Source organism: Mustelus asterias, chromosome 1, assembly GCF_964213995.1.
Source record: "Mustelus asterias chromosome 1, sMusAst1.hap1.1, whole genome shotgun sequence".
NCBI lineage: Eukaryota > Metazoa > Chordata > Chondrichthyes > Carcharhiniformes > Triakidae > Mustelus > Mustelus asterias.
This window is the reverse complement of record NC_135801.1, coordinates 108,412,961-108,438,843: the sequence shown is the minus strand read 5'-3', so window position 1 is coordinate 108,438,843 and position 25,883 is coordinate 108,412,961. Positions and strand designations below refer to the sequence as shown.

The 25,883-nt window shown below is 39.6% G+C and overlaps 1 protein-coding gene across 7 annotated transcripts in view; it reads left to right on the top strand.

The window, feature by feature from the left end:
• Window positions 1-25,883, top strand: part of atp8a1 (ATPase phospholipid transporting 8A1) — a 369,658-nt gene that overhangs the window by 105,595 nt on the left and 238,180 nt on the right. For 5 of the 7 annotated variants that reach the window (XM_078216784.1, XM_078216762.1, XM_078216803.1 and 2 more), the window contains 4 exons: window positions 9,630-9,670; window positions 18,036-18,109; window positions 20,282-20,351; window positions 21,655-21,782. In XM_078216784.1, the coding sequence (XP_078072910.1) occupies window positions 9,630-9,670; window positions 18,036-18,109; window positions 20,282-20,351; window positions 21,655-21,782 (313 nt within the window). Of the gene's footprint in view, window positions 1-9,629; window positions 9,671-15,180; window positions 15,255-18,035; window positions 18,110-20,281; window positions 20,352-21,654; window positions 21,783-25,883 lie in introns of all 7 variants that reach the window. The other 2 variants (XM_078216795.1, XM_078216773.1) reach the window with 1 other exon arrangement.

Below are 25,883 nucleotides of genomic sequence, written 5' to 3'. Positions count from 1 at the left end.
GCACCTGTTCGGGTCAATGCACCTAACCAGCACGTCTTTCAGACTGTGGGCGTAAACCGGAGCACCCGGAAGAAATCCACGCAGACACGGGGAGAACATGCAAATCCACACAGACAGTAACTCAAGCTGGGAATCGGGCCTGGGTCCCTGGCGCTATGAGGCAGCAGTGCTAACCACTGTGCCATCATGCCGCCCATTGCACTTTGATTCTGGACTCTGGAACCCATGTGAACGAATATTTATTTTCCCTTTCTTTGCTGAGTTTGAAGGTATCATTGTGACCCTCTGCCCATGTTTTGGGTGTGTACAAATCAACTAACCCTTTGAGTTCATCCGTTCTCAAGTTTGCTGTGAGGTTATTAATAGAACATTGGATCATACTTAAAGAGAAGGGTTGAGAAATATGCCACTACTTATAAAGAGGGAAACACATCAAAACACTATTTTGTTTATGGATGATGGTGAGAGAAGAAATTAGTGCTGTTTAAATTAATCCCCTTCCTGTCTGTAACAAGAGAGAAACAGAATTAACCTTTCAAATCGTGATCTTTCATCTGGACCTGGTCAGAACATTTTTCAGGTCACTATCTGACACCTTGGCCTGGATTTGTATTACTGAGGTGGGTAATGGAAGTTGGGAAAATTCCTAGCACGACTCAGCCTGCCTACCTCGGGAGAAAGTGCTAGCAAAGGCGGAGTCATCAGTGCAGCATGCAGGTGTCAGCTTCAGTTGGACCAGCCAACTCAGGAAATAGGTCAGAGACAGCCACAAGAGCTGTTGAGTGCCAAGGTGGGCTTTGCTATTAGCTGCTTACAGCTACAAATTTCAGCACAGGCTGGGGCACAAATTTCTAATACTGATGCCCTAAGTCGGCTTCCACTTGCTCAGACAGTATCTTCGCCGCCTGTTCCAAAGGAGATAGTCCTTGCTTTGCATTTTCTGGACACTCTACCCATTTTGTCGGCCCACATCAAGATGTGGACCCAGAGCGATCCAGTCCTTTCGAAAGTGAAGAGAATGGTTTTGACACACTGACATTTTGACAAATACGAGCAAATCCTATCCTATTTGCAGCATAGGGATGAGATCACTGAGTGCGGCACCAGGGACCCAGGTTCGATTCCAACCTTGGGTGATTGTGTGTGGGAAGTTTGTACATTCTCCGTGTCTGCGTGGGATTCCTCCTGGGTGCTCCAGTTTCCTCCCACAGTCCAACGATGTGCAGGTTAGGTGGATTGGCCATACTAAATTGCCCCTTAGTGTCCCAAGAAGTGTAGCTTAGGGTGATTAGCAGGGTAAATATGTGGGGTTATAGAATCATGATGTGGAGATGCCGGCGTTGGACTGGGGTAAGCACAGTAAGAAGTCTCACAACACCAGGTTAAAGTCCAACAGGTCTATTTGGTAGCAAATACCATAAGCTTTCGGAGCGCTGCCCCTTCGTCAGATGGAGTGGATATCTGTTCTCCAACAAATATCCACTGTTGGAGAACAGATTTCCACTCCATCTGACAAAGGGGCAGTGCTCCGAAAGCTTATGGTATTTGCTACCAAACAAACCTGTTGGACTTTAACCTGGTGTTGTGAGACTTCTTACAGTTATAGAATCATACAGAGCAGAAGAGGCCCTTCAGCCCATCGGGCCTGCACCAACACATTAGAAACATCTGAACTTCCACCTAATCCCATCTGCCAGCACTTGGCCCATAGTCCTGAATGTTATGATGTACCAAGTGCTCATCCAGATACTTTTTAAAGGATGTGAGGCAACCTGGCTCTACCACTCTCCCAGGTAGCGCATTCCAGACCATCACCACCCTCTTGGTGAAAAGAATTATCTTCACGTTATGGGGATAGAGCCGAGTAAGAAGCTCTGCTAGAGAGTTGGTGCAGACTTGATGGACCGAATGGCCTCCATCTGCATTGGAGGAATTCTATGATTCTATCAGTAATGGGAACTTTGGAGATTTTTGATTCTCTTTCCTTAAATCTCTTAGGCTAAAACCAATTATAGTACTGCTACTTCCACCTTGGGCTAGGATTAGCTGACTCCATTAAAGCAAAGTACTGCAGATGCTGGAAATCTGAAATGAAAACAGAATGTGCTGGAAAAACTCAGCAGGTCTGGCAGCATCTGTGGAGAGGGAAATAGAGTTAATGTTTGTATAACCCTTCTTCAGAGCTGGAGAAAAACAACAAAAAAAACCCTCCCCTCTCCCACTGGGCCATCTGTCACTTCTTCTTTAGTTTTGCTTTCACCCAGCACTGACCTTGGTTCTCCCATTAGCACATTCTGCTATATCTTACCTTTATGCCACTTTCAGCACCTTCTATAGCTCTCCTCACTACCATTAACACTTCCTCTGTCTTGTGCTCTACATATCATTGTTGCAATCTGTCCTAAATTCCACCAATCACTGCCTTCTACTCTGCTTCAGATGCTCCACCCCCTCTTAAACAACATATAATCCATTAAATTTCTTCCACCTTGGCTCTGAAGAAGTCATATGGAATCAAAGCATTAACTCTGTTTCTCTCTCCACAGATGCTGCCAGACTTGCTGAGTTTCTCCAACATTATCTGTTTTCATTTTATATCAGTTGACTCGATGTTGACAAAAATAAAATAATTACGTAATTTAACTGGGCTCAATATTCTTTGCTATTTCTGCAAATAATTAGCATGGGGTGTTGTGAAATTGGCTTCAGATCCTTTATAAGGTGGATTGTGTTGGAGAGTTTGAATTAATGTAACATCGTTGTTAATCTCAGTACGCCAGTGGTACATGTTAAAGACCATTGTAGTCTTGTAACATTGATAAAACAATATTGCAATTTAGTAGGACGGTTGAGTGTGTAATGGCATTGCCATTGCATCAGTGATCACTTCTGCTTAAATGAAAAATAAAAAGACCCTTGGCTGGCACAGCATAAACCTGTATTTCAATCCAGTCCATAGCTCTCTTTTATCTTTGCTGGGCTTTTGTGACGCAAGTTTGCAGATTTTCATCTCGACTCTACTGGACAGTATTGCTCACAATTTGTATCTAATTGGTACCAGCTGCTACTCTTAAGACAGTATATTAGTTTGTGCGAGGAATAGTATATTCACATAGATGTATACGGGAATGGCCCCCTTGGGCTGGGATTGATTTATATTTGGACACTGGTAGGTGCTTTGAAGGTAACTCGCGCTTGTCCCTGAGTGCTTGTTCTTGGATCCTGCATGCAAAACTATTGAAAAATATGTCTATTCTAATACTTTTATCATTCACCTTAATTGGTGCAAAGTACCATTGAAAGAAAAATAGGCTCAGCAAGGGCTGGCAAAAATCTCAAGTTTACTGGAGGATTATCACTATTTTTGAATTTCTTGCAAGCCAAACATTCCCAGTTGTGTTTTATTTTAGTAAGCTGTTACAGAAATTAATTACTGCTCCTTGGAAGGTAAAATCAAATTTTTATTGAGTTCAAAACATGGAATTAGCAATTCAAGAGGGTAACAAATATAGATGCTGAGCCAGGAAGGGATAAGAAGTGGTATTCTATGGCTCAGGTGTGTTGGCATCTTCTATCCATGAGGAATAATGTACATGCGGCAAATAATTTGTGTAGGTAGGCTGTCTTCACTAGGTGCACCTTTGCTGATGATTGTGAAGGCCATTTCTTTAGAGGCAGATTGCGCCACAAGTGCTGCAAATAAATCCGCCAAGTAATAATGTAGTTTCTTGCTTTTTGGCATTGTGCTTGTTGCCAAGCTGCAGTAGTCATTGGTGGTTGTGATGGTGCATGCCAGCCACAGGAGGTGTCACCATTTCCCTCTTGTGCCAGCTAGTGACTCCCAGATGCAATAGTCAAGGTTTAGGACCCTCATGTCACGTTTCCAAGCATCAATGAATTTAAACCTTGAGCGCGCCACTGCTCATCTGTCTCCGGTAGGTGATTAGGAAGGCAAATGGAATTTTGGCATTTATTGCAAGGGGAATGAAATATAAAAGTAGGGAAACTTTACCACAGCTATACAGGGCCTTGGTGAGACCACTTATGTGTCCAGTTTTAGCCTCCTTTTTTGAAAAAGGATATAATGGTGTTAGAAGCAGTTCAGAGAGGTTTCAGTTGACTCATCACTGGGTTGAAGGGCTTATCTGATGAAGAAAGGTTGAACAGGTTGCGCCTGTATCTACTAGAGTTGAAAAGAATGAGTGGTGATCTTATTGAAATATATAAGATCCTGATGGGACCTGATAGAATCGATACTGGAAAAATGTTTCCTGATTTGATTTATTATTGTCACATGTATTAGCATACAGTGAAAAGTACTGTTTCTTGTGTGCTATACAGACAAAGCATACTGTTCATAGAGAATCCTCTTGTTTCCTCTTGTGGGAGAGACTAGAACTAGTGGAAACATTTTAAGAATAAAAGATCTCCCTTTCAAGACTGAAATGAGGAGACATTTTTTTCTCTCAGAAGGTTGTTAATAGTTGTAAATCACTTCCCCCAAAGCAATGGAGGCTTGACCATTGAATTTATTCAAGACTGAGTTAGAAAGAGTTTTGATAGATAAGGGAGTTAAGTGTTAAGGGGAGCAGACAGGAATGTAAAGTTAAGATAATAACCAGATCTGCCATTATGGTATGAAATGGCAGAGCAGGCTCAAATGGCCTACACCTGTTCCTAAGTCCAGTGTTCCGCACAGAAGGTCCTTGGGTAGGTGACCATCTTCTGGTCTTCTTCTGATACACCAAAGCAGGCCATTTTATGTTAGTGCTAGCACACTTGGGAGCTCTTCCTTTGAGAAGACTGCACATTTTTGATTTTCTCCTGCCAGGATACACACAATGCACCACAGACAACGAAGATGGAAATTATTGAGCTTTTCCTGTTATTGTATGTCACCCATGTTACGCAACCATACAGCAAACTGCTGAGAACACAGGCTCTGTAAATTATCAGTTTGGTCTTGCGGGTTAGCTGGATAGTATCCCATGCACATTTTGTGAATTGGTCAAAGGGGGTAAGTGCTTTCTCTATGCATTTGTCAAGTTCTGCATTGAAGGACTATGACCGTGGGTCCAAGGTGGTAGAATTTGCTAATTGCTTTCAGTGGAATGTTATTTAGGATGGTCAGAATTGGAGATGCAACACCTTGCCCTGTGACTACAGTTTTCTTGAAGCTTAGAGTCAGGGAGGATGAGCTATAGGCATGGGAGAAGCAGTCCATGAGTCTTTGTAGCTAAGTTTCCGTATGGGCGAATAATGCAACATCATCACTGTCGGGGAGGTCTTTGATCAGAGTCGTAGATGTTTACAGCGCAGAGGGAGGCCATTCACCCCACTGGTCAACAAATATCTGACTACACTAACCCTATTTTCCAGAGCTTGGCCCATAGTGTTGGGGGGTACGGCAGAGCAAGTGAATATTTAGATACTACTTAAATGTTACGAGAGTATCTAACTCAACCACTCTTTCAGGCAGTGAGTTCCAATCTCCCACCACCTTTTCCTCAGCTTCTACTTAGCCTTCTATCTCTTACCTTAAATTATGCCTCCTGGTTATTAACGCCTCTGTTAATGGAAACAGTGCTTTCCTATCCACCCTATCTATGCCCTTCGTAATCTTAAACACCTCTATCAGGTCCCCTCTCAACCTTTGCTGTTCTCCTAAAAACAGCCCCAGCCTATCAAATATCTCCATATGGCTCAAACCCTCCAGCCCAGGCAGCATCCTGGTAAATCTCCTTTGCACCCTCTCCAATGCAATTCGAATTGAGATTTTGTCTATTCTGCAGCAATTAGACATGCCTCTCCAAAGAGGCATTCAGGCTATCCAAGGAAATGTGAAAAATTCAGACCTGCTCCTACCAGGTCTAATCTAAGACACCAGTGAGACCCATGACTTGAGTGGGGGCAGCTGCCACTCTGAAACACACATGCGCAAATCCCAACCCAAGCCAGTGTTGCCCCCATGAAAATAATAAATGCTTTGTTCAGAGGCGGGACGTCCAATTTTCAGGCATGGAGTCCCATTGTAGTGAAAATTCAGGCCGCACTGTTATTTTGTTTTGTCAACAGGCTGGGAGAAAGGGGCATACGTGCATGATGTCTGAGTGAAATAAGAGACAGCCATATGGACTTGAAGATGTAGATAATTTGTAATCAGAATTTGCAATGCCACAAGTAAAATTTTTATATAAAAATGTTGTAACAGTTAAAATTAAACTGTGTTTGCTCTATACAGAGGCTTACCTCTTTTTGTGTGTGAAATTTGGGCTGATCCAAGCGATGGATCTTGATGTTGTAGAATGGAACTATTTGCCTTTACAGGCACTCAGTGATCTTCTTGAGAACTGACAGACCAAAATGATCAAATACGGAGTAAAATTATCTCCATTCAATGTAGCTCAGCTACATTGGAAGAACATCCTTTATTTTGTCAGTGTAACATTTTACCAACTCCCACACTGTCGTGTAGCATAGTCTGTGAATGAAATTAATAAATTTAGTGTAAATTATTCTGAATTGAAAGCAGTTTATGAATCCCTGATCCATGGGAGCAGGCCTGTGACTGCTCAAATCTTGATTATCAGGCTAAACACCTGCAAATAGAGATTTTTGAAACGAGGTATTGCAGTTTCTGATGTTTGTTTGTTTTAATTTTAAAAACTGAATGCGTTTACTAATTGAGACAGACCCAGCTTCTACCTGCACAATTAGAATACATCATTCGCACACTGCCTTTTTTAAAAAAAGCTCTCTTGTTTTATATTGGGTAGTACTTATTTTAAATAAAATCCTTATCAGGCAGCGAGCGGACACTGTCGTCCAGTCATTCTGCATTGGATTTGAACCAGTGTTTGCGTTATAAAAGAACAGCAGTTTCACTCTCCCAGGCACCAGGTGTCCTTCACAGCATGCCAATATATACGACTCAAAAGGCTGTTAAGTTCCATCTGAACATCCCCATTGTCTGGGAAAGAGCATTCCATAATGTAGATTTTGCGAACATTTTTCTCAGTGCTCTATTTACCTGGTTTCCTCTGGATGCTCCGGTTTCCTCCCATACTCCAAAGATGTGTAGGTTAGCTTGATTGGCCATAGTAAATTGCCCCTCAGTGACAGGGTGATTAGCAAGGTAAATATGTGAGATTATGAGTTTAGGACCTGGATGGGATTGTTGGTGGTTGGGCCAAATGGCCTCCTTCTGCACTGTAAGGATTCTATGATACTCAAATTTCAGTCTTCATTGCCTCCCTTAGTAGACGAAGACTTACGTAAAGTTGTGTATATATAATTAAACTGATGTTTCACCCTCCCTCTTCTAAGATTGCCATATAAAATTTGTGACAATGATAAACCTATTGATGTTTATTACTTATCAATCCTGAAAGAGTGCTGCACTATCCAAGGTGCCGTTTTAATATGCGATGAGGCCCTAGCTGCCAGCTCTTGTCTGGATATAAAAGATGCCACAGCGCTATTTGAAAAAGGACAGGAGAGGTTTTCCATGTGCCTGTCCCTCAACCAATGTCACATTTTTAAAAAAAAGTTAAATTATAGATTGTTTATCTAATTTGTTGTTGTAACTGGGGTTGTATTTTAAAAATGCCTCAATGAATGTGACGCATTTTGGGATGTCCTGGGTTATGCAAGACACTATACGAATATAAGATTTTTTCTTGCTTCTTTCTCTTTTATATCAATATATATAATATCTGCTTTGATTAGATGTCTTTTATTTGCAGTCCCTCCTATTTTACAACCTTGGAGGCCTGAATTTTTTAGATGGTGGGATCTCCCTTCCTGCCATCCAAAGAGTTGGCAGGAAAAACATCCCCGCTGACTGAAGTTGTACAAGACATTAGTAAGGCCACACTTGGAATATTGTGTACAGTTCTGGTCACCCTATTATAGAAATAATATTATTAAACTAGAAAGAGTGCAGAAAAGATTTAGTAGGATGCTACCAGGACTTGATGGTTTGAATTATAAAGGGAGGCTGAATAGACTGGGACTTTTTTCCCTGGCGTGTAGGAGACTTAGGGGTGATCTTAGAGGTCTATAAAATAATGAGGGGCATAGATGAGGTAGATAGTCAACATCTTTTCCCAAAGGTAGGGGAGTGTAAAACTAGAGGGCATAGGTTTAAGGTGAGAGGGGAGAAATGCAAAAGGGACCAGAGGGGCAATTTTTTCACAGAGGGTGGTGAGTATCTGGAACGAGCTGCCAGAGGCAGTAGTAGAAGCGGTTACAATTTTGTCTTTTTAAAAAGCATTTAGGCAGTTACATGGGTAAGATGGGTATAGAGGAATATGGGACAAATGCAGGCAATTGGGACTAGCTTAGTGGTAAAAACTGGGCGACATGGACAAGTTAGGCAGAAGGGCCTGTTTCCATGATGTAAACTTTTGAGTCCATGACCTCTACAACTTTATGACTGAGTGCTCAAATGAGTGTTAAGTGGCTGCAGGCAGGATTTCCATCTCCCACTCGGGAGGTAGTCCCGCCTTAGAGAGCTGCCAGCCAATCTGGTCATAAGCTCTCCAGTCCCTGCATCAACAAGAGCTGCTGTGAACAGAAGTGGAAATGCACCAACAAGCCTGAGTCTGGGTAGAAGGTCCATGGCCAATGGATCTTTTGATGTAGGCACTCACTGTCCAAGCACTCAGGCTTTTTTGAGCTTCCCCTACACCAGGTAAATCACCTTGCCAGTCTAAAAATTGAGCAAACGGCCCTCAAGTATGCCACTTAAAATCTTTAATTAGGCAAGGGTGGGTTTCGAGTTGAAGATCTTGCATGATCCAGCGTAAAATCGCTGCATGGTAGGAGTCCAGAGGCAACCCCATTCCTTCAAGTTCATGCCAATTCCACCTGCCCAACCTCCCAGGGCTTAAAAACCTGCCAACGAAATTCTGGTCAGTGTTTTTTCTCTCCTGAAAACTTCGTAGCTGATTATATATGATGTTGCCCCAGCACTGATTTCTGAAACATCATTGTGATCCCTTGTCCACAATGACCTTTTGTGTCAGTTTCAACTGCTTTCTTTCTGATTGAGTTCAGAAGTACACTTATCCGTGTCATCTCTTCCAGTATGGTAGATCATCTCCAAAGTACTGTTGTATCAACACCTTTACTGAAACCAAAATCAACAAAATTTGCAACATTCTCTCTGTTCATATAGTTTATTATCTTCCCAAAAACCTGATATATCAGGCATTATCTTCCATAAAACCATATATGTGACAAAACTATAAATATAAAACAATGTATGACAAATTGATTTTTTTCATCTTAAGCATTCTCATTTTTGTTAGTTGAGATTTTTTGGGAGGATTTGATGAACACATAGTTTGCATTAACGGTGAGCATACAGTTTGCATTAAAAGTAGAGCTGTACAATATCAAGTTTAATAATGATATTGAGAGTCTAATATATACTTAGCTGTTCTATCAGAATTCGAGTACTACTTCTGCAATGTTGATTGCAACCCTACTTTTTGAACCTTTTTGAATAAGTTAACATTTGCATTTTAAATGGAGAAGCTTTACAGTTTTGGTTTTGAACTTGTTTCAAGTCTGGTTAAGAGTTGATGAACATTTTTAATTTCCAAAATCTCTTTTCTCTGCAGTGCTGAGAAATCGTGCTTGGGAAATTGTCCATTGGGAAAAGGTATGAAATATTGTTCTGTCATAATCAAAAAGTAAAGCCATATTGAATTGATGAGCATATTTATCTACAGTGCAATCTGAGTGGACCATCGTGCTGATCGTTTGTCTACCAATAGTACTTGGTGCATTCTAAGCTAATGAATGATGGTATGTAATACTACCTACCAAAATGTCCATCGTATAGCAATTTAATAAATGGGTTCAAATATGTATCCAGCTTATGTTTCTGTGGTTCTTTGGTTAGTTTATTAAAACAGATTTTTTTTAAAGTTCCAGTATCTGCTCTCTTTTAGTTTACTGAACTGAAACAAAGAGATAAATATTTTCTGAGCTGAGACAAGTAAATAAAAATGAGTAAAAGATATCTGGCATTCCTCCTATCAGGATGTTTCTTTAGAAACTCTACAATTTATTGACATCTATCAAAATGTGTTTTGCTGATGGAATTTTTCAAACATGAGCTAGTTTCATAATGATAAAAGACAGGAAGCAAGTTGGGGTGACAAGATGACCAAAGTTGTAAAGAATATTACTGATGATTAAAGATGGGGCATAATTGCATTTATATGATTGATTTGTACATAAATGAATACCATTTTATTATTTGTCTTGAGGTGACAATACTTCTCCATTTGAAAATTTTCTTGTGTTAATAAGATACTGGATATTGGTCATGATTTTCGGTAAATGCAGATAGTCTAATTATCCATATGAAATTCTGGTGAATAGATTACTAATTAGAAAGTAGGCAACGGAATCAGTATATTTTTGTGCCTAGAATTGTTTCTATTGGATACTGTGATGAAAAACACTGAATCCACACTTTGTCAATCATCAAAATGAATCTGATATGAAAAGTGTATTTTGTGAAACCTAAAATAAATATTATAATTGAAAGATACATTGTAACAAGTCAAGCCGTGGCATACTTAATTGGGTCAAAACTGCAACTAAGTAATTCACATCAATCATTTCTTAGCCACAAAACTGAGAATTTCATGACAAGCTTGCAATTTTTGATTAGCTTTGCATTGTGTTTTTGGCAGTGGTTTTAGAGTGCATCTAGTTATAAAATTGGACTAGCCTAATTGTGATCATCACTGCTTGAATGTTTGGAGGGAAAGAAACAACTGTGTTTCCTCATTTATCCTCAACCCAGTTTTCCTCAGTAAATTAGAGAAATGCCTGGAATAGTGTTTAATGGGAACAATTGGGCTTATCATTGCACATAATATGGCTGGAAAATCTTAATTTTTAATCATTGTATGCAGTACGGCTGATTTTTAAAGAAACAGAATCTATTAAGAGAAAACTGCAATTTCTGTAACTTCAGATTTGTCAAGCTTTCCAAAAGTACCATATAATGTGCATATACCGTCATGACAAGGATTCTATATTTATCTATATTTGTTGTACAGCAATGTGTTTCTGAAAGAATTACATGCTTATGTGGCACCACTGCATAAGTCTCCAGCTTTACATTTTTTTTTAACTCAATGTTTTAAATTTGTTCTGAGGCTGCATACATGACTGCATCATGATGCAGATGCAATTAAATTTTATTGATATGTTAATGGGAGAGTTCTGAAATATTGTTTGCAGTCTGTAGATTTTATGATCAAAGAGACTATTTGAAATTGGAGGTGATAGATAAAGCTTGCATCTAGAATTCTGAAGGTAGGCTAAATTTTATTTAGTTTACCTTTCGTAAATATTTCAAATCTTGTTCCCCTTTGAGTTGTGCAATTGTAAATCAGGCCTGTATTTTTATCAGTGGTGAAGCAAGGGTGTTTGCTGCTGATCTTGAAGAAAGCTGCCTACAAAGATCCAGTGTTCTCTATAGTATGAATCCCCCTTTCCTGACAATAGTTTAAATCAGGTACCAACTCAAAGGATTTTTTTTACATGCAGTAGCCTTGATGTCAGCAAGCAGGTAAGCAGCCACTCACTTTGAAGCATTCACTCAAGCGAATCAGGAAGTTAAAAGTATTTCAAATCCTTCACGTTTCGTTTATTTTTCAGATAGAGTGTGGCTGTATAAAGATAGAAACTAAAATAAAAGAAAACAGACTTTCAGAACTACTTTTTTAACATGTGGTGTGTTTAATCTTGGAGAATTGCACATTTCACAAATGTAAAATTGGCTTTTTAGTAAGGGGGTGTTTAGCAGTAATTATGAAGTTAGTATGCTGCTTAAAAATCCTGTTAGACCTCATTCAACAAAGTAACTTTCTCCAGAGCTTTCACAGCAAGACTGACAGCATTAGAATAGAAGTTCTCACCCATTGGTCTGTGGTCTGTGAGAATGGTCTGTGAGAATCCCTACACTGTGCATAAACTCACTGAAAACATTAATTTCCACATTATTCTATGGATGTCCAAGCCCCCAAAATCGCTGTCAGTTTCAGTGAAATAATGACTATGTATCATGCTTCACTGTTGCGATTTTGAAGATGATGTCTGTAAATGGTTTCAGTATAGTCATACATCAATTGATTAAGTACTGGATAGAAAGTACTGGATAGGAAGAAGAATCATTTTAGAGGGGGAGAGTATATGGAGAGATAGAGAGATTTTCAAAAATTGAATTTTCTGAATAGCTGCAGTTAACATAATGGAATTGTTGCAGCTTCAATTTTTAAGGTTTTTTTCTCACTCCAGAAGGTTACGTGGCACTGCTGAGAGTGGCGCTTGCCCCCACCTTCCTTAAGTATAACACTGCTCTGAGAAATATTGTAACCTGAATTTAACCCTTAACTCAATCCCACTAAGTCCCTCAGGGTCTTCAGTCAATTCAAACAGAACATTATTACACCAAGGACCAGATTGCTTCAGGCTGAAACCATTAGTTTAAATCTTTTGGTGCCGCCTGCTGTCGGAATTATCATGGGTGGGACAGAAAATTTAATGGACCAGAGCTAAAGAGGCTTAATATCCAGGTGGCCTAATAAAATAAGGTATTTTAAAAAGCATAGAATACATAGGTAATTCCTTGTCAATGGCTCTGAAGGTTTTCCAGAGAAGAAAAGCAATGAGTTGATTGCCTCAAATTATCTATTTTCTGCCCCAGCAATGCTCTGGTGATCTCCTTGCATGATATAATCAACACCAGGTATAACTAATTCTAGATTAATGAACAATGATTTTATAAATGCTTTTACCTGTGTACTTAAAAACTTTACTTCAAAGTCCACACCTTAATTAATCAAAATAAATATCTCTACTCTCTATAGCATGCTACCTGCATTGTGCTTCTGAACGAGCAGTGCCTCAAGCAAAGCTGTTCCAGTACAGCTACAGTTGGGCATCTACCCGACGAGGTGGATCTGCCCAGGGATGTACTGTTTACATGAGAGATAAGTCCAATCCAGCCAACCAACTGCCCCATCAACCTATTTTCAACCATCAACAGATTGATGGAAGGGGTCATCAACAGTGCTATCAATGAGCAATTACTCACCAATAAACCTGCTCACTGATGTTCAGCTTGAATTATTAGGCTCCAGACATTATTACAGCCTTGGCCCAAAAATGGACAAAAGTGATGAATTTCAGTGATGAGGTGAGAATGACTACCCTTGACATCAAGGCAGCATTTGACCAAGCATGGCATTAATGAGCCCTCATAAAATTGAAGCCAATGGAAATAGGAAAAAACTCTCCATTGCCTGCAGTCATACTTAGCAAAAAGAGGACAATTTTGGTTATTGGAGTCCTATTATCTCAGCATCAGGGCATCACTGTTGGAGTTCCATAAGGTAGTGTCCTAAGCCAAACCATATTCAGCTGCTTAATCATTGACCTACCCTCCATCATAAGGTCAGAAGTAGGGATATTCACTATTTTAAGTGTTCAGTTCAATTTGCAACAACTCAGATAACGAAGCAGTCTATGTCTGCATATTGCAAGACCTGGGCAAAATTCAGGCTGGATTGATAAGTGGTAAGTAACTCAAGTACTAAGCAATGACTGTTTCCAGCGAGAGAGATTCTAGAAACCTTTCCTTGACATTCAAAGATAAATCCCCTACTATCAACATCCCAGGAGTCACCATTGACCAGAAACTTAACTGAACCATCCATATAAATACTGTGATTACAAGAGTAGTTCAGAGGCTGGTGACTGATTCACCACTGACTAGTCATCTAGGTGCAATTATGAAGTGTGATAGAATACTCTCTACTTGCCTGGAGCTCAACCATATGCAGAACAAAGCAGACTGCTTGATTGATACTCCATCTATCATGATAAATGTTCACTCCCTCCACCACCAGTGCACTGTGTCTACTTTATGCATCATACAAAAGATGCATTACAGCAATTCTGCAAGACTTTTTAGCAGCACCTCCCAACCCTGTGATCTCTATTGCTTCTGAACGACAAGAGTAGCAGAAATATGTGAACACTGCAACCTCCAGGTTTCCCTGCACACCATCCACCTTAGAAATATATTACTGTTTCTTCATCAAAATCCCAAAACACTCTCCTTAACGGTACCGTGAGAATACTTTTGCAACAAGGACTGCATGTTCGACAGCTGGCTCACAATCACTCCAGGGGCAATTTGGGATGAGCAATAAGAACTGTCCTTGCCTGTGCTGCCAGATCATGTGAATGAATGAATTATCTTGTCATTTTCTGATTCTTCCTATTAGTTTAAATTACACCCCCCATTTTTCCCCCTCATAACAATGGTTAATCTCCCCATGAGGATAACTGTGAGTCCACTTTAACAGAACCCTTCTGCCCCAGAAGTAGTTCCAAAGACCAGAAACCTGAAGTCCTCACTTTTCTTCAAGGAAACGTTAACCTATTTGTCCAGCCACATGGTAACTTATTTTATTCTGCTACTCCAATGCACGTGGTACTGGGATTAAATCCAGAACTATTTCTTCTGTGGTTCTGCTTTTCAACTTCTTCCCTAGAGCTCCTGAAACTCTGACTGCTGGATCTCAGCCCTTCTCCTTCCTATGCTAGTGATTCCTGCCTGGACCACAACTTTCCATTTTCCCCCCTCAAAATGGATCAGTAGGTGTGCGGAAAATGCATGCATACTGACTCCAACCAGATAATTATCTTGTGTGTGTTTCTAGTGTGGACAGGATTGAAATCACCTCTTAGTAAATAACGTATGCTGAGTGTTCACTATGTTTATAAAGAAGATTTTTAATGAATGGGAGAAGGAAAATGTGGAGCATAAATGCTAGCATATACCAGTTGGGCCAAGTGGCCTATTTCAGTGCTATATTCTCATGTAATTCTGTATAATAAAGAAGTGAATAAAAATTAGCCTGGAAAATTCCTTCGGTATAACTGATTTTAATATGGTTTACATGGTTCGCATTTTAAAATATTTCAGAACTCATCTACTAACATATTCTCATCATGAAACCTATTGAATAGAATTTTAAAAGAAGCATTGAGATAATGTTGAACATAATTCAACACATTTATTTCACTGCAACATTCAAAGATGCTAGTCTTAACCACTTAATAGTTTCTTTCTTGCAGGTAGAGGTTGGCGATATAGTTAAAATAAATTGCACAGAATTCATACCTGCTGATACTGTACTACTCTCATCAAGGTAGAGATGCCTGTTGATGCTTGTGTAGAGGATGGCCCCTCTACCTCCTGCACCATCCCAGTGCTGCTCCAAGAAAATGGGATCAAAGGCAAAATGGAACTAGATCACACATTTCTCATTTATTGTTTAGCATGTTTCTAGTGCATAATGAATATAAAGTGTTGGGTATTTGGGTCAGAAAGGACAATTGATTTGAAATAACTATTGCTGAGTAGCTATCCAGGATAGTACCTATCCAGCTTACAGAGTTTTTAAATTATGTTCGCCACAACAATATCCTCACTAGCTTAAGACCATCATGTATTTATCTCCAAGGTGGCAACACAACAGCATAACCTAATTAACATTAAAATCATGTTCTATGTGATGCAATTAAGAACACCAGCCCCAAAATTGCAGGAGACTTCTGGTACAACCCGGCTGCAACTCCAATGGATACACTAGGCTCTAGTGTTTCATGCAGCCTTATCTGGGCCCCAGACTTGATCATCTATGTCAGAGAAAGTGGGTTTCCTTATGCTGCATGTTTCCACTTCCCCAGGCTCAGTGGGACCTAAAGTAATTATGGAGGCCTGTGAGATGTGTTGGATTTCCTTCAGATGGGGCAATGATGTTATGCTGAACTTTTATTAGGCTTCAATGAGAGCATTATATTCTATTATAATTAAAACACTTGTTGAGTCTGTGGGGACAGAATAATATCAGGGATGAGGGACTTCCGTTATGTTGAGACTCTAGAGAATCTGAAATTAAGGTTAAGGGGAGATTTAATGGAGGTGTTCAAATTTATGATGAGTTTTAATAGAGTAAATGAGGAGAAACTGTTCCACTGGCAGGTTGGGAACCAAAGGGCACTGATTTAAAATAAATTACTAAGAGCAAAAGGGGAGGCAGAGGGGATGGGGGGTGAAGAGAATTGTTTTAATGCAGCGGGTTACAATCTGGAGTGCAGTATCTGGAAGGAAGGTCAAAAAAATTTAATAATCTTGAGAAGTAAATTGAAAAAACACTTGGAAAGGAAAATTTGCTGCACTACGGAGAAGGAGCAAAGAAGTGGGTCAAATTGAACCAAAGAGCTGGCACCGGCACAAGATGTCCGAATGGCCTCTTTCTGCATGATTGTAAGTGGGTTCCAGCAGACGAGAGGTATACCAGGTGTACAGTCTGAAGAGTAAAGCTTTATTATTGGCTCTCTGGCTGAGGGAGCAAGAATATCCTTCTAGGATAGGAGGGCAGCAAACACAGAACTTCCATCCTGTGTGGATCAGTGGGGTCCTGAAATGTTCTGATATTTGCCCAGTTGCTCACCAGACTTTTGCAAGTAAATTTCCCTCCCACTGACCCTGCATGCTTCCAACAGGTTTAGCATTGGAGGCCACAGGCAGCGGAAAGTCGGATTGTGGCTCTTTGCAGTATTAGTTCACGAATGTAAATTAGAATCGTTGGGGACGATTCTCCCATCCCGCCACACTAATTTTTTCACCTAAGGCCAGAATTGAACCTAGATCCCTAGCACTGTGCCACCCTGCTGCCCTACTTCACTTACTCCTATGTTTGGCCTTCTATGTGAGCCAAAAGAAAAAAATAACGTTTGGCCAGCAAAATAATTATTGTAGTTGTTTTATTTAACAGCCATGTTTGCTCTTGCAGTATAAAATATTTTTAAAATTTTGCTGGGAAGTGTCACCACAAAACTTGGTTTCTATGTTATCTGGAAATAGGTTCAGATTTAGGATTTTTATTATCACGGGTTGTATTTTCAGGGCTCTTCAAAAGTTATGGTTGTATATAGTCAAATGAGACTAAATTTATGCAGAAATTCAGCTCGAGTATCGAAAGTTAAACCGATTTAAGCACTAGCATTTAAAATAAAACAAAATGATTTTTCACAAAATGCAACTTAGTGTCCATTTTTTTTGCAGAACCATTTTCTTGGAGACTATTTCTTTGAAACCTTTTTAGATGTTTTGTTTTGCAAAATCCATTTTCTGTTCAAGTCACCCAAGACCTAGATTATTTTGGTAAATGAAAATTCAAAAGTCCTGATTTTCATTCAAAGGTGTATTTGAAGTTAAAGTAGTGTACCTCTTTATTTTAGCAGTACTTTAGCTTATTACCTTATGAAATGCACAACACTCCCTCTCAATTGCTGTTTTGCCTTAAAATCATAGTTGAAAGATGAATTTTGTTGCCAATGTGTTGCTGTTTGAGTGAAAACCAGAATCGTGTCAATGATCCAATTTATCAATGAGTTGTAAATTATTATTAACTTTTTTTGAATTAATCTCAACAATTTTTCATGTGCCAAATATTGAGTGCTGGCAATTCTTAAAAAAACAGTACTTTATATGGTGCCACAAGACACACAAACTTTTGATAATTTGAAATTGCAGCTGGTTTAAGCCTTTAAGATTGCTCAAATTGCTGTTTTATGTCCATTTTTTGTGTTTTGCAAAAGGAAACTGGTGGAATTTATAAAAATGCTGTATTTTCTGTAAAATGTAGTTATGGAGAAATAATTTTCCTATTATAAATACTCATTGCGCACAGATCCTTTTGGTAATCCTTGGAGTCGTAGGATTGCATCTGACATGAATAAAATGGATTTTGAAAAATTATATAGCAAAGAAATTTTGATTGTTTTTTATTTTCTGTATAACCAATCAATTTGCTTTTTGCCTTTTTCCCATCACGTTTTCCATCATTACCCTATCCCTCCCCATTAATTTTGTATGTGTGTGTATGTATGTCCTAACCCTCTATCTGCTGGGATTAATATAGGTGGCAGTGGGGGAGATTGTGAAGGTGACCAATGGGGAACATCTCCCAGCTGACCTCGTCATTCTGTCATCAAGGTCAGATTTGATTTAGGGAATAAAATACTATAGCATTTTAAAGCAGCAGTGGGTCCTCAAAAGCAGCCCTAAAGTGGCTATTCGTAATTCTTCTTCAAATGTACTTCAGTTCACATTGTGCACCAGATTCCTGCATAAATTTTGATTACTGACTGAAATTACTTTGTTTGGTGGGGTGGGAGGGGGGTGATGGTGCAGGGAAGGCAGGTCGTTCAAAATGTCAACATGCGCCCCCTCTCCAATGCAATGTAGCTTCTTTACTGATTGAGATGGGATTTTGAAGGTTTGCCCTTAGACTTCCTCCAGAGCTGCTGCCTACAAAATTCTAAAGTTATAAAGGCAAGCTGCTTATTCTTCCTATGCTTCGTACTTCTGGAAAGTACCTGGCATGTTTGTTCGGCTCTCCAAACAAACTCAGCACAGTTGAGGTTAAGAACTTGTCCTATCGAATCAGTTGTATAATTTTCTAGTGCAACACATTGGAGTTGCCATAACCACCATTACCCTCCCCTGGTAATTTTATTGAATTAAGTAGTCAAAATAATCTATTCCCCTTCACTGACTGAGATTTATTAGAAGAACAAAATGCAATGTGAATGTATTTTCCAACTTCAATTTTATTGATTATTTCCATATATTGTGCATAAATACTTTCTTCTGAGATGAGTAATAATGAATTATCACTTTTGTCTTGTATTCAAAAGTAGCTTACTTTTGTAAAACCAAAGTTGTATATATTCAATTACAGTAAATATCCAAAAACCTATTCATTAGAGAAGATAATGGATTAATTAATTGTGATACCATAAAGACGTGCAGAAAGTCCAGCTGCTTATGCTTATCCTTCAGAGCAAAATAAATACTTTAGAGCTGTTCAGAGAAAAAGGTGCTTTTCTAAAAATGTAATTTCACTAAGAGTTGAGCTGTATCAGGAGGTACCCTGTATAATAATTCTTTTCTTGGTGAGTTTTACAAGCTCGCTGGAGGACCCACTGTACTTTTCTGAATGTTCTCTTTTGCATGTTCCTGAATTTTATAACTTCTCACATTGTGCCTTACGTGACAAACTGCATGTTGCTGTGGCAAATTTAACTACTACAATACCGCAACTACACTTTATGGTGTAACTTACTAATCAGGAAGCTTGCTGCACAGTTCCTATTTTTTCTAACCTGTATCTGTTAACTGTTGTGTAGCTTCACTGCTGCGTTAATTGATGTGCTCTTATGAAATACATTTCTAATTGTTTTACATATACTATTTTGCCTTTTGGATGATGCTTCCCCTGTCCCACTCCCTCTTGGTTAACAGGTACACAAAATCTTTTCTTGCACATATAACATGCATGAGCTATTCCCCTTATTGCAGAATGTACAAGTTCCCCAGACACATCTTTCTGAACAATCATGGAACTTTTCCTTCAATAGTAATTGGCCTGTTATCATTGTCTGAATTAAACAATGAGAAAGTGTTTCCTCCACCTTAAATGTTAATGGGAGTAGAAACTGCAAGATGTGTTTTCAGGAATTGGTGCAAAACACTTGGTGTTTTGTTATCTGCAGAGCAAAATTATTAAAATCATCTTTGGTCTGTTCAGCCAACTTTTGTATAACCATTACTCATCTTGTGCATATATGAATTTCAAAATGAGATTTAAAATCTTCAAAAATTTGATATCCTTATTTAGATATCGAAGGTAATTATTCAAATATATATAACTGTGTATCTAAATGAATAAATATTTGGCTATTAGACTGCATAGTCTAACATTTGAGTGCTAATGTAATATGTTGGGAAACAGTTGAATCTTAATCTTTAAAATTATGATGATTAAAATGTTCTATTTTAATATTTCAATAAGTGAACCAGTGCTCAATCAAATTCAATTTATACATTCATTAATATTTCATTTATCAAACCTATAATACAAACTGCATTAAAGGTTTACTCTAATGCTTACAAACAATTTTGTAATGGTTAGCCATGAGTTTGGCACAAATCTAAAGATGCATTTTTAAGTGAAAAATGCTGTAATGATACTAGGAAATGGTAAACCGTTATTGTTCTGTTGGGGTTTAATTCCGTCAGTGAATAACTGCTTTGCACATTTTCCAAGTAATCATATATTAACTGTTTAAAATTTGATAAACTTGTCATTCTGTTTCATATCAGCGAACCACAGGCAATGTGCTACATTGAAACTTCTAATTTAGATGGAGAAACAAATCTTAAGATCCGACAGGTAAGAGTTTCATCTGAATTGGTTTGCATTTAAAACATTTTTAAAAACATAAACAGTCATAAAGGGTCATAAAATTCCAAGACACTACATTAGGCCAAGATTAAAAATAAACAAAAGGCCCATTATATGGCTTTCCCAACAATAAAAGCTCTGTGCCAAAATTTAAAAAAAAACAGGCCTGCTTATAGCTGCAGAGAACATGCTGAAAATACATTTCTTAAAGTCACAGTAGCGTCACACCAAAAATTTGCAGGTTAGTTGGATTGGCCATGCTAAATTGCCCCTTAGTGTCACAAGATGTGTGGGTTAGTGGGATTAGCAGGGTAAATACATGGGGATACGGGGATAGGGTCTGGGTGAGATGCTCGTTTGGAGAGTTGTGCAGACTCGATGAGCCAAATAGCCTGCTTCTACACTATAGGGATTCTATGAAAGTGCTAAGGGGCCTTGATAGAGTGAATGGTCAGGACCTATTTCCCTTAGCAGAGGTGTCAATAATCAGGGGGTATCAATTTCAAGCAATTAGAAGGATTAGAGGGGAGTTGAGTAATATTTTTACCCAGAGGGTGCTCGGGGTTTGGAACTCAACCCAAAAGAGTGGGAGAGGCACAAACACTCACCACACATGGATGTGCTTGCGGTGCCATAATCTGCCGAGCTACCGACCAAGAGCTAGAAAGTGTCATTTGACTGGACACCTCTTTTTGGCAGGCTGATTGGCAATTCTGCTAATTAATAAGATGCGTTAAATAATGTCCTCCTGCACCATAAATCTATCCATGTTTCTCTCTTAAATGAAGAATCAGCATAAGAGCAATCAGTTGTACATAAAGTCATTGGGCAGAATTTTCCGCAGCGCGTTTTAAGGCAGCGGAGGGACCCGCCATTGGCCAGTGGCAGGATTTTCTGATCCCGCTGCTGTCAACAGTGTTTCCTGTTCTATGCAACCCCTGCCGCCGTGAAACCTGTGGTGGAGGTTCACTGTTGACAGGACCGGAAGATCCTGCCGGTGAGTTGGCTGGAAAATTCCATCCTTAAGTTCAGAGTATAATAGGATACAGGAATATAATATTTTGCCTTTCGTTACACTAAAGTAGACTGAATTCGACCTACATTTTTCATAGCTATGCTCTGAGGGAATGTAAGCCTCGTAATACCATAATTTTATTTTTAGACACTACTTGGACAAATCTCATCTCCCTAACCTCACTGAACCCATGTTAAATTTAACCCCTCACATTGAAAGGTAATAGTAAATGATAAGATTTTAACTTAAAGTTGTGATTTTTTTTCCTCCTTTAAGGGTCTACCCCAGACAGCAGAGATGAAAGATATTGATAGTCTAATGAATTTATCTGGCAAACTCGAGTGCGAGAGTCCAAACCGGCACTTATATGATTTTGTTGGCAACATTCGATTTGATGGAAAGAGGTAAAGTAGGTTGAAGGAGAAGATGCATTAGAAATTATGGCAAACATTTTCTTGCAAAAATATGTACAAATTTAATTACTGGTCTGCATTTAAAATCAGTACCTACAGAAAGAATTAATGTCGCTTATATCGATATTAAATTTTTGAGGGGGGGGATCTTTCTGAAGTCTCATTTCCAAGCAACCAAGACTATAATATCTGCAGCATCCCTGGAATTCTGAATTAATTAGTATTCAATTTAGCATTGTTCCTCTCTTACAGTGGGACATTATGTGCTTTCCCAATTAGCGTAACGTTTTTTGGGCTTAACTTTACTGCTCATTCTGCTAATTTGTCTTTTGTCACTTGCACTTCACCTCCCTTTCTTGGTGAATAAAGTTGCCCCTTTTGTTTATCTTACACTTGGCTTCATTCCTATACCTAAAGCATTGCTGGAGATTGTGCAGGATCTTTGACGAACTTTTATGATTACAGAAAATGCTAATGTTGAACTGCCAAAGTGTATTTGTAGATGGTCTGTGTTCCAAATCCAGAATCTCAGTAGCTGAAGGAGCCCCTGTAACCTATTCAGCCAGTAGAGTGGTAGCTCCTTTGATTCCCTGTTGACTAGCTCCATTGCAATCACAGAATTGTTACAGTGCAGGAGGAGGCCATTCAGCCCAACATGTCTGCACTGGCTCTTCAAATAAGCATTATGGCTTTGTGCCATTCCCCTTTCTTTTCCCCATGCTCCTGAACATTGTTTCTATTCAAGTACTCATCTAATGCCCTCTTGAATACCTCATTTGAACCTGCTTCCACCACACTTGCAGGTAGTGCATTCCAGACCCGAACCACTTGCTGTGTGAAAAAAAATTCTCTCACCACATTTGCTTCTTTTGCAAATCACTTTAACTCTGTGCATTCTTATTCTCAATCCTTTTTGCGAGAGGAAACAGTTTCTCCTCATCTACTCTGTCCAACCCCCTCATGATTTTCAGCATCTCTATCAAATTTCTTCTTAGCTGCCTTCTCTCCAAGGAGAACAGTCCCAACCTCTTCAATTTGACCTCAGTCGTGTTCTGTTTGATCTGAAGCCTCCCTCTGAATGCTGGTACAGATAGGTTTTTTTTCAAAAACATGCTACATTCATAAAATTCCTAGCAGTATATCACATAAAAGTTCAAATTTGACATTACATAAAGTGCAATACAGGTCAGTTTCTTTCATTACAGAACAAGAAGTACCTCACTGTACTTGTCATTGCAGGTTACAGTTACAATATGCATTTACATTTCATCTCAAGCATCCTCTGGTGCATATGGGCCGGGAGTTTTACACTGGCTCCATCTGGCCTTCGGGATACAAACACTGCCGTGGGACACATTACCTGCCTCAAATCGCAAACCTAATTTTGGTCTATTTTTGTCAGCTGACAGGAACTGCCATCTACTGACATAATGTCATTGCGACTGATTTATTTGGAGTGCCACCATAAAATAATTTCAGAAAATTCTATTCCCCTAGGTCATTTCTGCACACTTAAAGAATGTATTTAAAATTCCTGTGTGGAGCCACTTAACTCATCATTTGTTGCAGAGTCGGGGTTGATTGATTTAATCAGGATTACAAAGAACAGTACAGCACAGGAACAGGCCCTTGGGCCCACTAAGTCTGCACTGATACATGACACCTTTCTAAACTATAGATCTTTTTGCCTCCACGCAGTCCATATTCCTGTATCTTGCCTTTCATATCTCCTTTAAACTTTTTCCCTTTTACGTTCAACTTATGTCCCCTAGTAATTGACATTTCTACCCTGGGAAAAAGACTCCAACTATCCGTTCTATCTATGTCTCCCATAATTAAACTTCTATCAGGTTGCCCCTTAGCCTCCAAAGTTTAAGTGAAAACAAATCAAGTTTGTTCAATCTCTCCTCATAGCTAATACCCTCCAAACCAGACAACATCCTGGAAAGAGGCCCTTTCCAAAGCCTCCACATCTTTCTGGTAGTGTGGCGACCAGAACTGTGTGCAATATTCCAAATGTGGCCTAACTAAAGTTCCAAACAGCAACATGACTTGCCAATTTTTATACTCTATGCCCTGACCAATGAAGGCAAGCATGCTACATACCTTCTTGACCACCTTATCCACTTATGTTTTTGCGGTGGCACAGTGGTTAGCACTGCTGCCACACAGTGCCAGGGACCCGGGTTCAATTCCAGACCTGGGTGACTGACTGTGTGGAGTCTACACATTCCCCCCATGTCTGCGTGGGTTTCCTCCCGGTGTTCCGGTTTCTTCCCACATCCGAAATTGTAAGGTTGATTGGCTATGCTAAATTGCCCTTTAGTTTTAGAGGGATTAGCAGGGTAAATGCGTGGGGTTATGGGGCTAGAGCCTGGGTAGGATTGTTGTCGTTGCAGGCTCAATGGGCTGAATGGCCTCCTTCTGCACTGTAGGGATTCTGTGTAGCCACTTTCAGTGAACTGTGGACCTGTAGGGCTTAGATCCCTCTGTATGTTAATGTTTCTAAGGGTTTTGTTATTTATTGTATACTTCCCTCCTGCATTAGACCTTCCAAAATGCATCACCTCGCATTTGTCCTTGTGTAAACTTGTAACTGTTGCTTCTGGTTTGTCAGAACCTGTGACGATTATTTTACAATTACGCTGCAAACAAAATGCCTCTTAACTAAGGGAACACCAGGACAAATGAGATGAACTAGTATCTGAAGAGAGGCATCAGTTAAAGCTGTGATAGATGCACATCAGCCTATCACAGAATGTATTTCTATGCCTGTTCATAGAATCATAAACTACAGCAGAAAGCCATCCAGGCCCTTTGCTTGTGCTGGCACGTTGAAAGAGCTATCTAATTAGTCCCATTCCCCTCTTATAGAGTCATAGAGGTTTACAGCATGGAAACAGGCCCTTCGGCCCAACTTGTCCATGCTGCCCTTTTTTTTTAAAACCCCAAAGCTAATCCCAATTGCCCGCATTTGGCCCATATCCCTCTATACCCATCGTACCCATGTAATTATCTAAATGCTTTTTAAAAGATAAAATTGTACCCGCCTCTACTACTACCTCTGGCAGCTTGTTCCAGACACTCACCACCCTCTGTGTGAAAAAAATGCCCCACTGGACACTTTTGTATCTCTCCCCTCTCACCTTAAACCTATGCCCTCTAGTTTTAGTTTCCCCTACCTTTGGGAAAAGATATTGACTATCTACCTTGTCTATGCCCCTCATTATTTTATAGACCTCTATAAGGTCACCCCTCAGCCTCCTACGCTCCAGAGAAAAAAGTCCGAGTCTATTCAACCTCTCCTTATAACTCAATCCATCAAGTCCCGGTAGCATCCCAGTAAATCTTTTCTGCACTCTTTCTAGCTCAATAATATCCTTTCTATAATGGGGTGACCAGAATTGCGCACTCTATTCCAAGTGTGGCCTTACCAATGTCTTGTACAACTTTAACAAGACGTCCCAACTCCTGTATTCAATGTTCTGGCCGATGAAACCAAGCATGCCGAATGCCTTCTTCACCACTCTGTCCACCTGTGACTCCACTTTCAAGGAGCTATGAACATGTACCCCTTTGTTCTATGACTCTCCCCAACGCCCTACCATTAACTGAGTAAGTCCTGCCCTGGTTCAATCTACCAAAATGCATTATCTCGCATTTGTCTAAATTAAACTCCATCTGCCATTCATCAGCCCACTGGCCCAATTGATCAAGATCCCGTTGCAATTGGAGATAACTTTCTTCACTGTCCACTATGCCACCAATCTTAGTGTCATCTGCAAACTTACTAACCATGCCTCCTATATTCTCATCCAAATCATTAATATAAATGACAAATAACAGTGGGCCCAGCACTGATCCCTGAGGCACACCGCTGGTCACAGGTCTCCAGTTTTATCTCTCAAAGCAGTGCATTTGTTTTCCCTTTTTAAGTACATATCCAATTCCTTTTTGTGAGTTACAATTGGATCTGCTTTCACCATCCACTTCACCTGACGAAGGAGTAGTGCTCCGAAAGCTTCTGATTTCAGATAAACCTGCTGGATTATATCCTGGTGTCATGTGACCTCTCAGTTTGACCATCCTTTC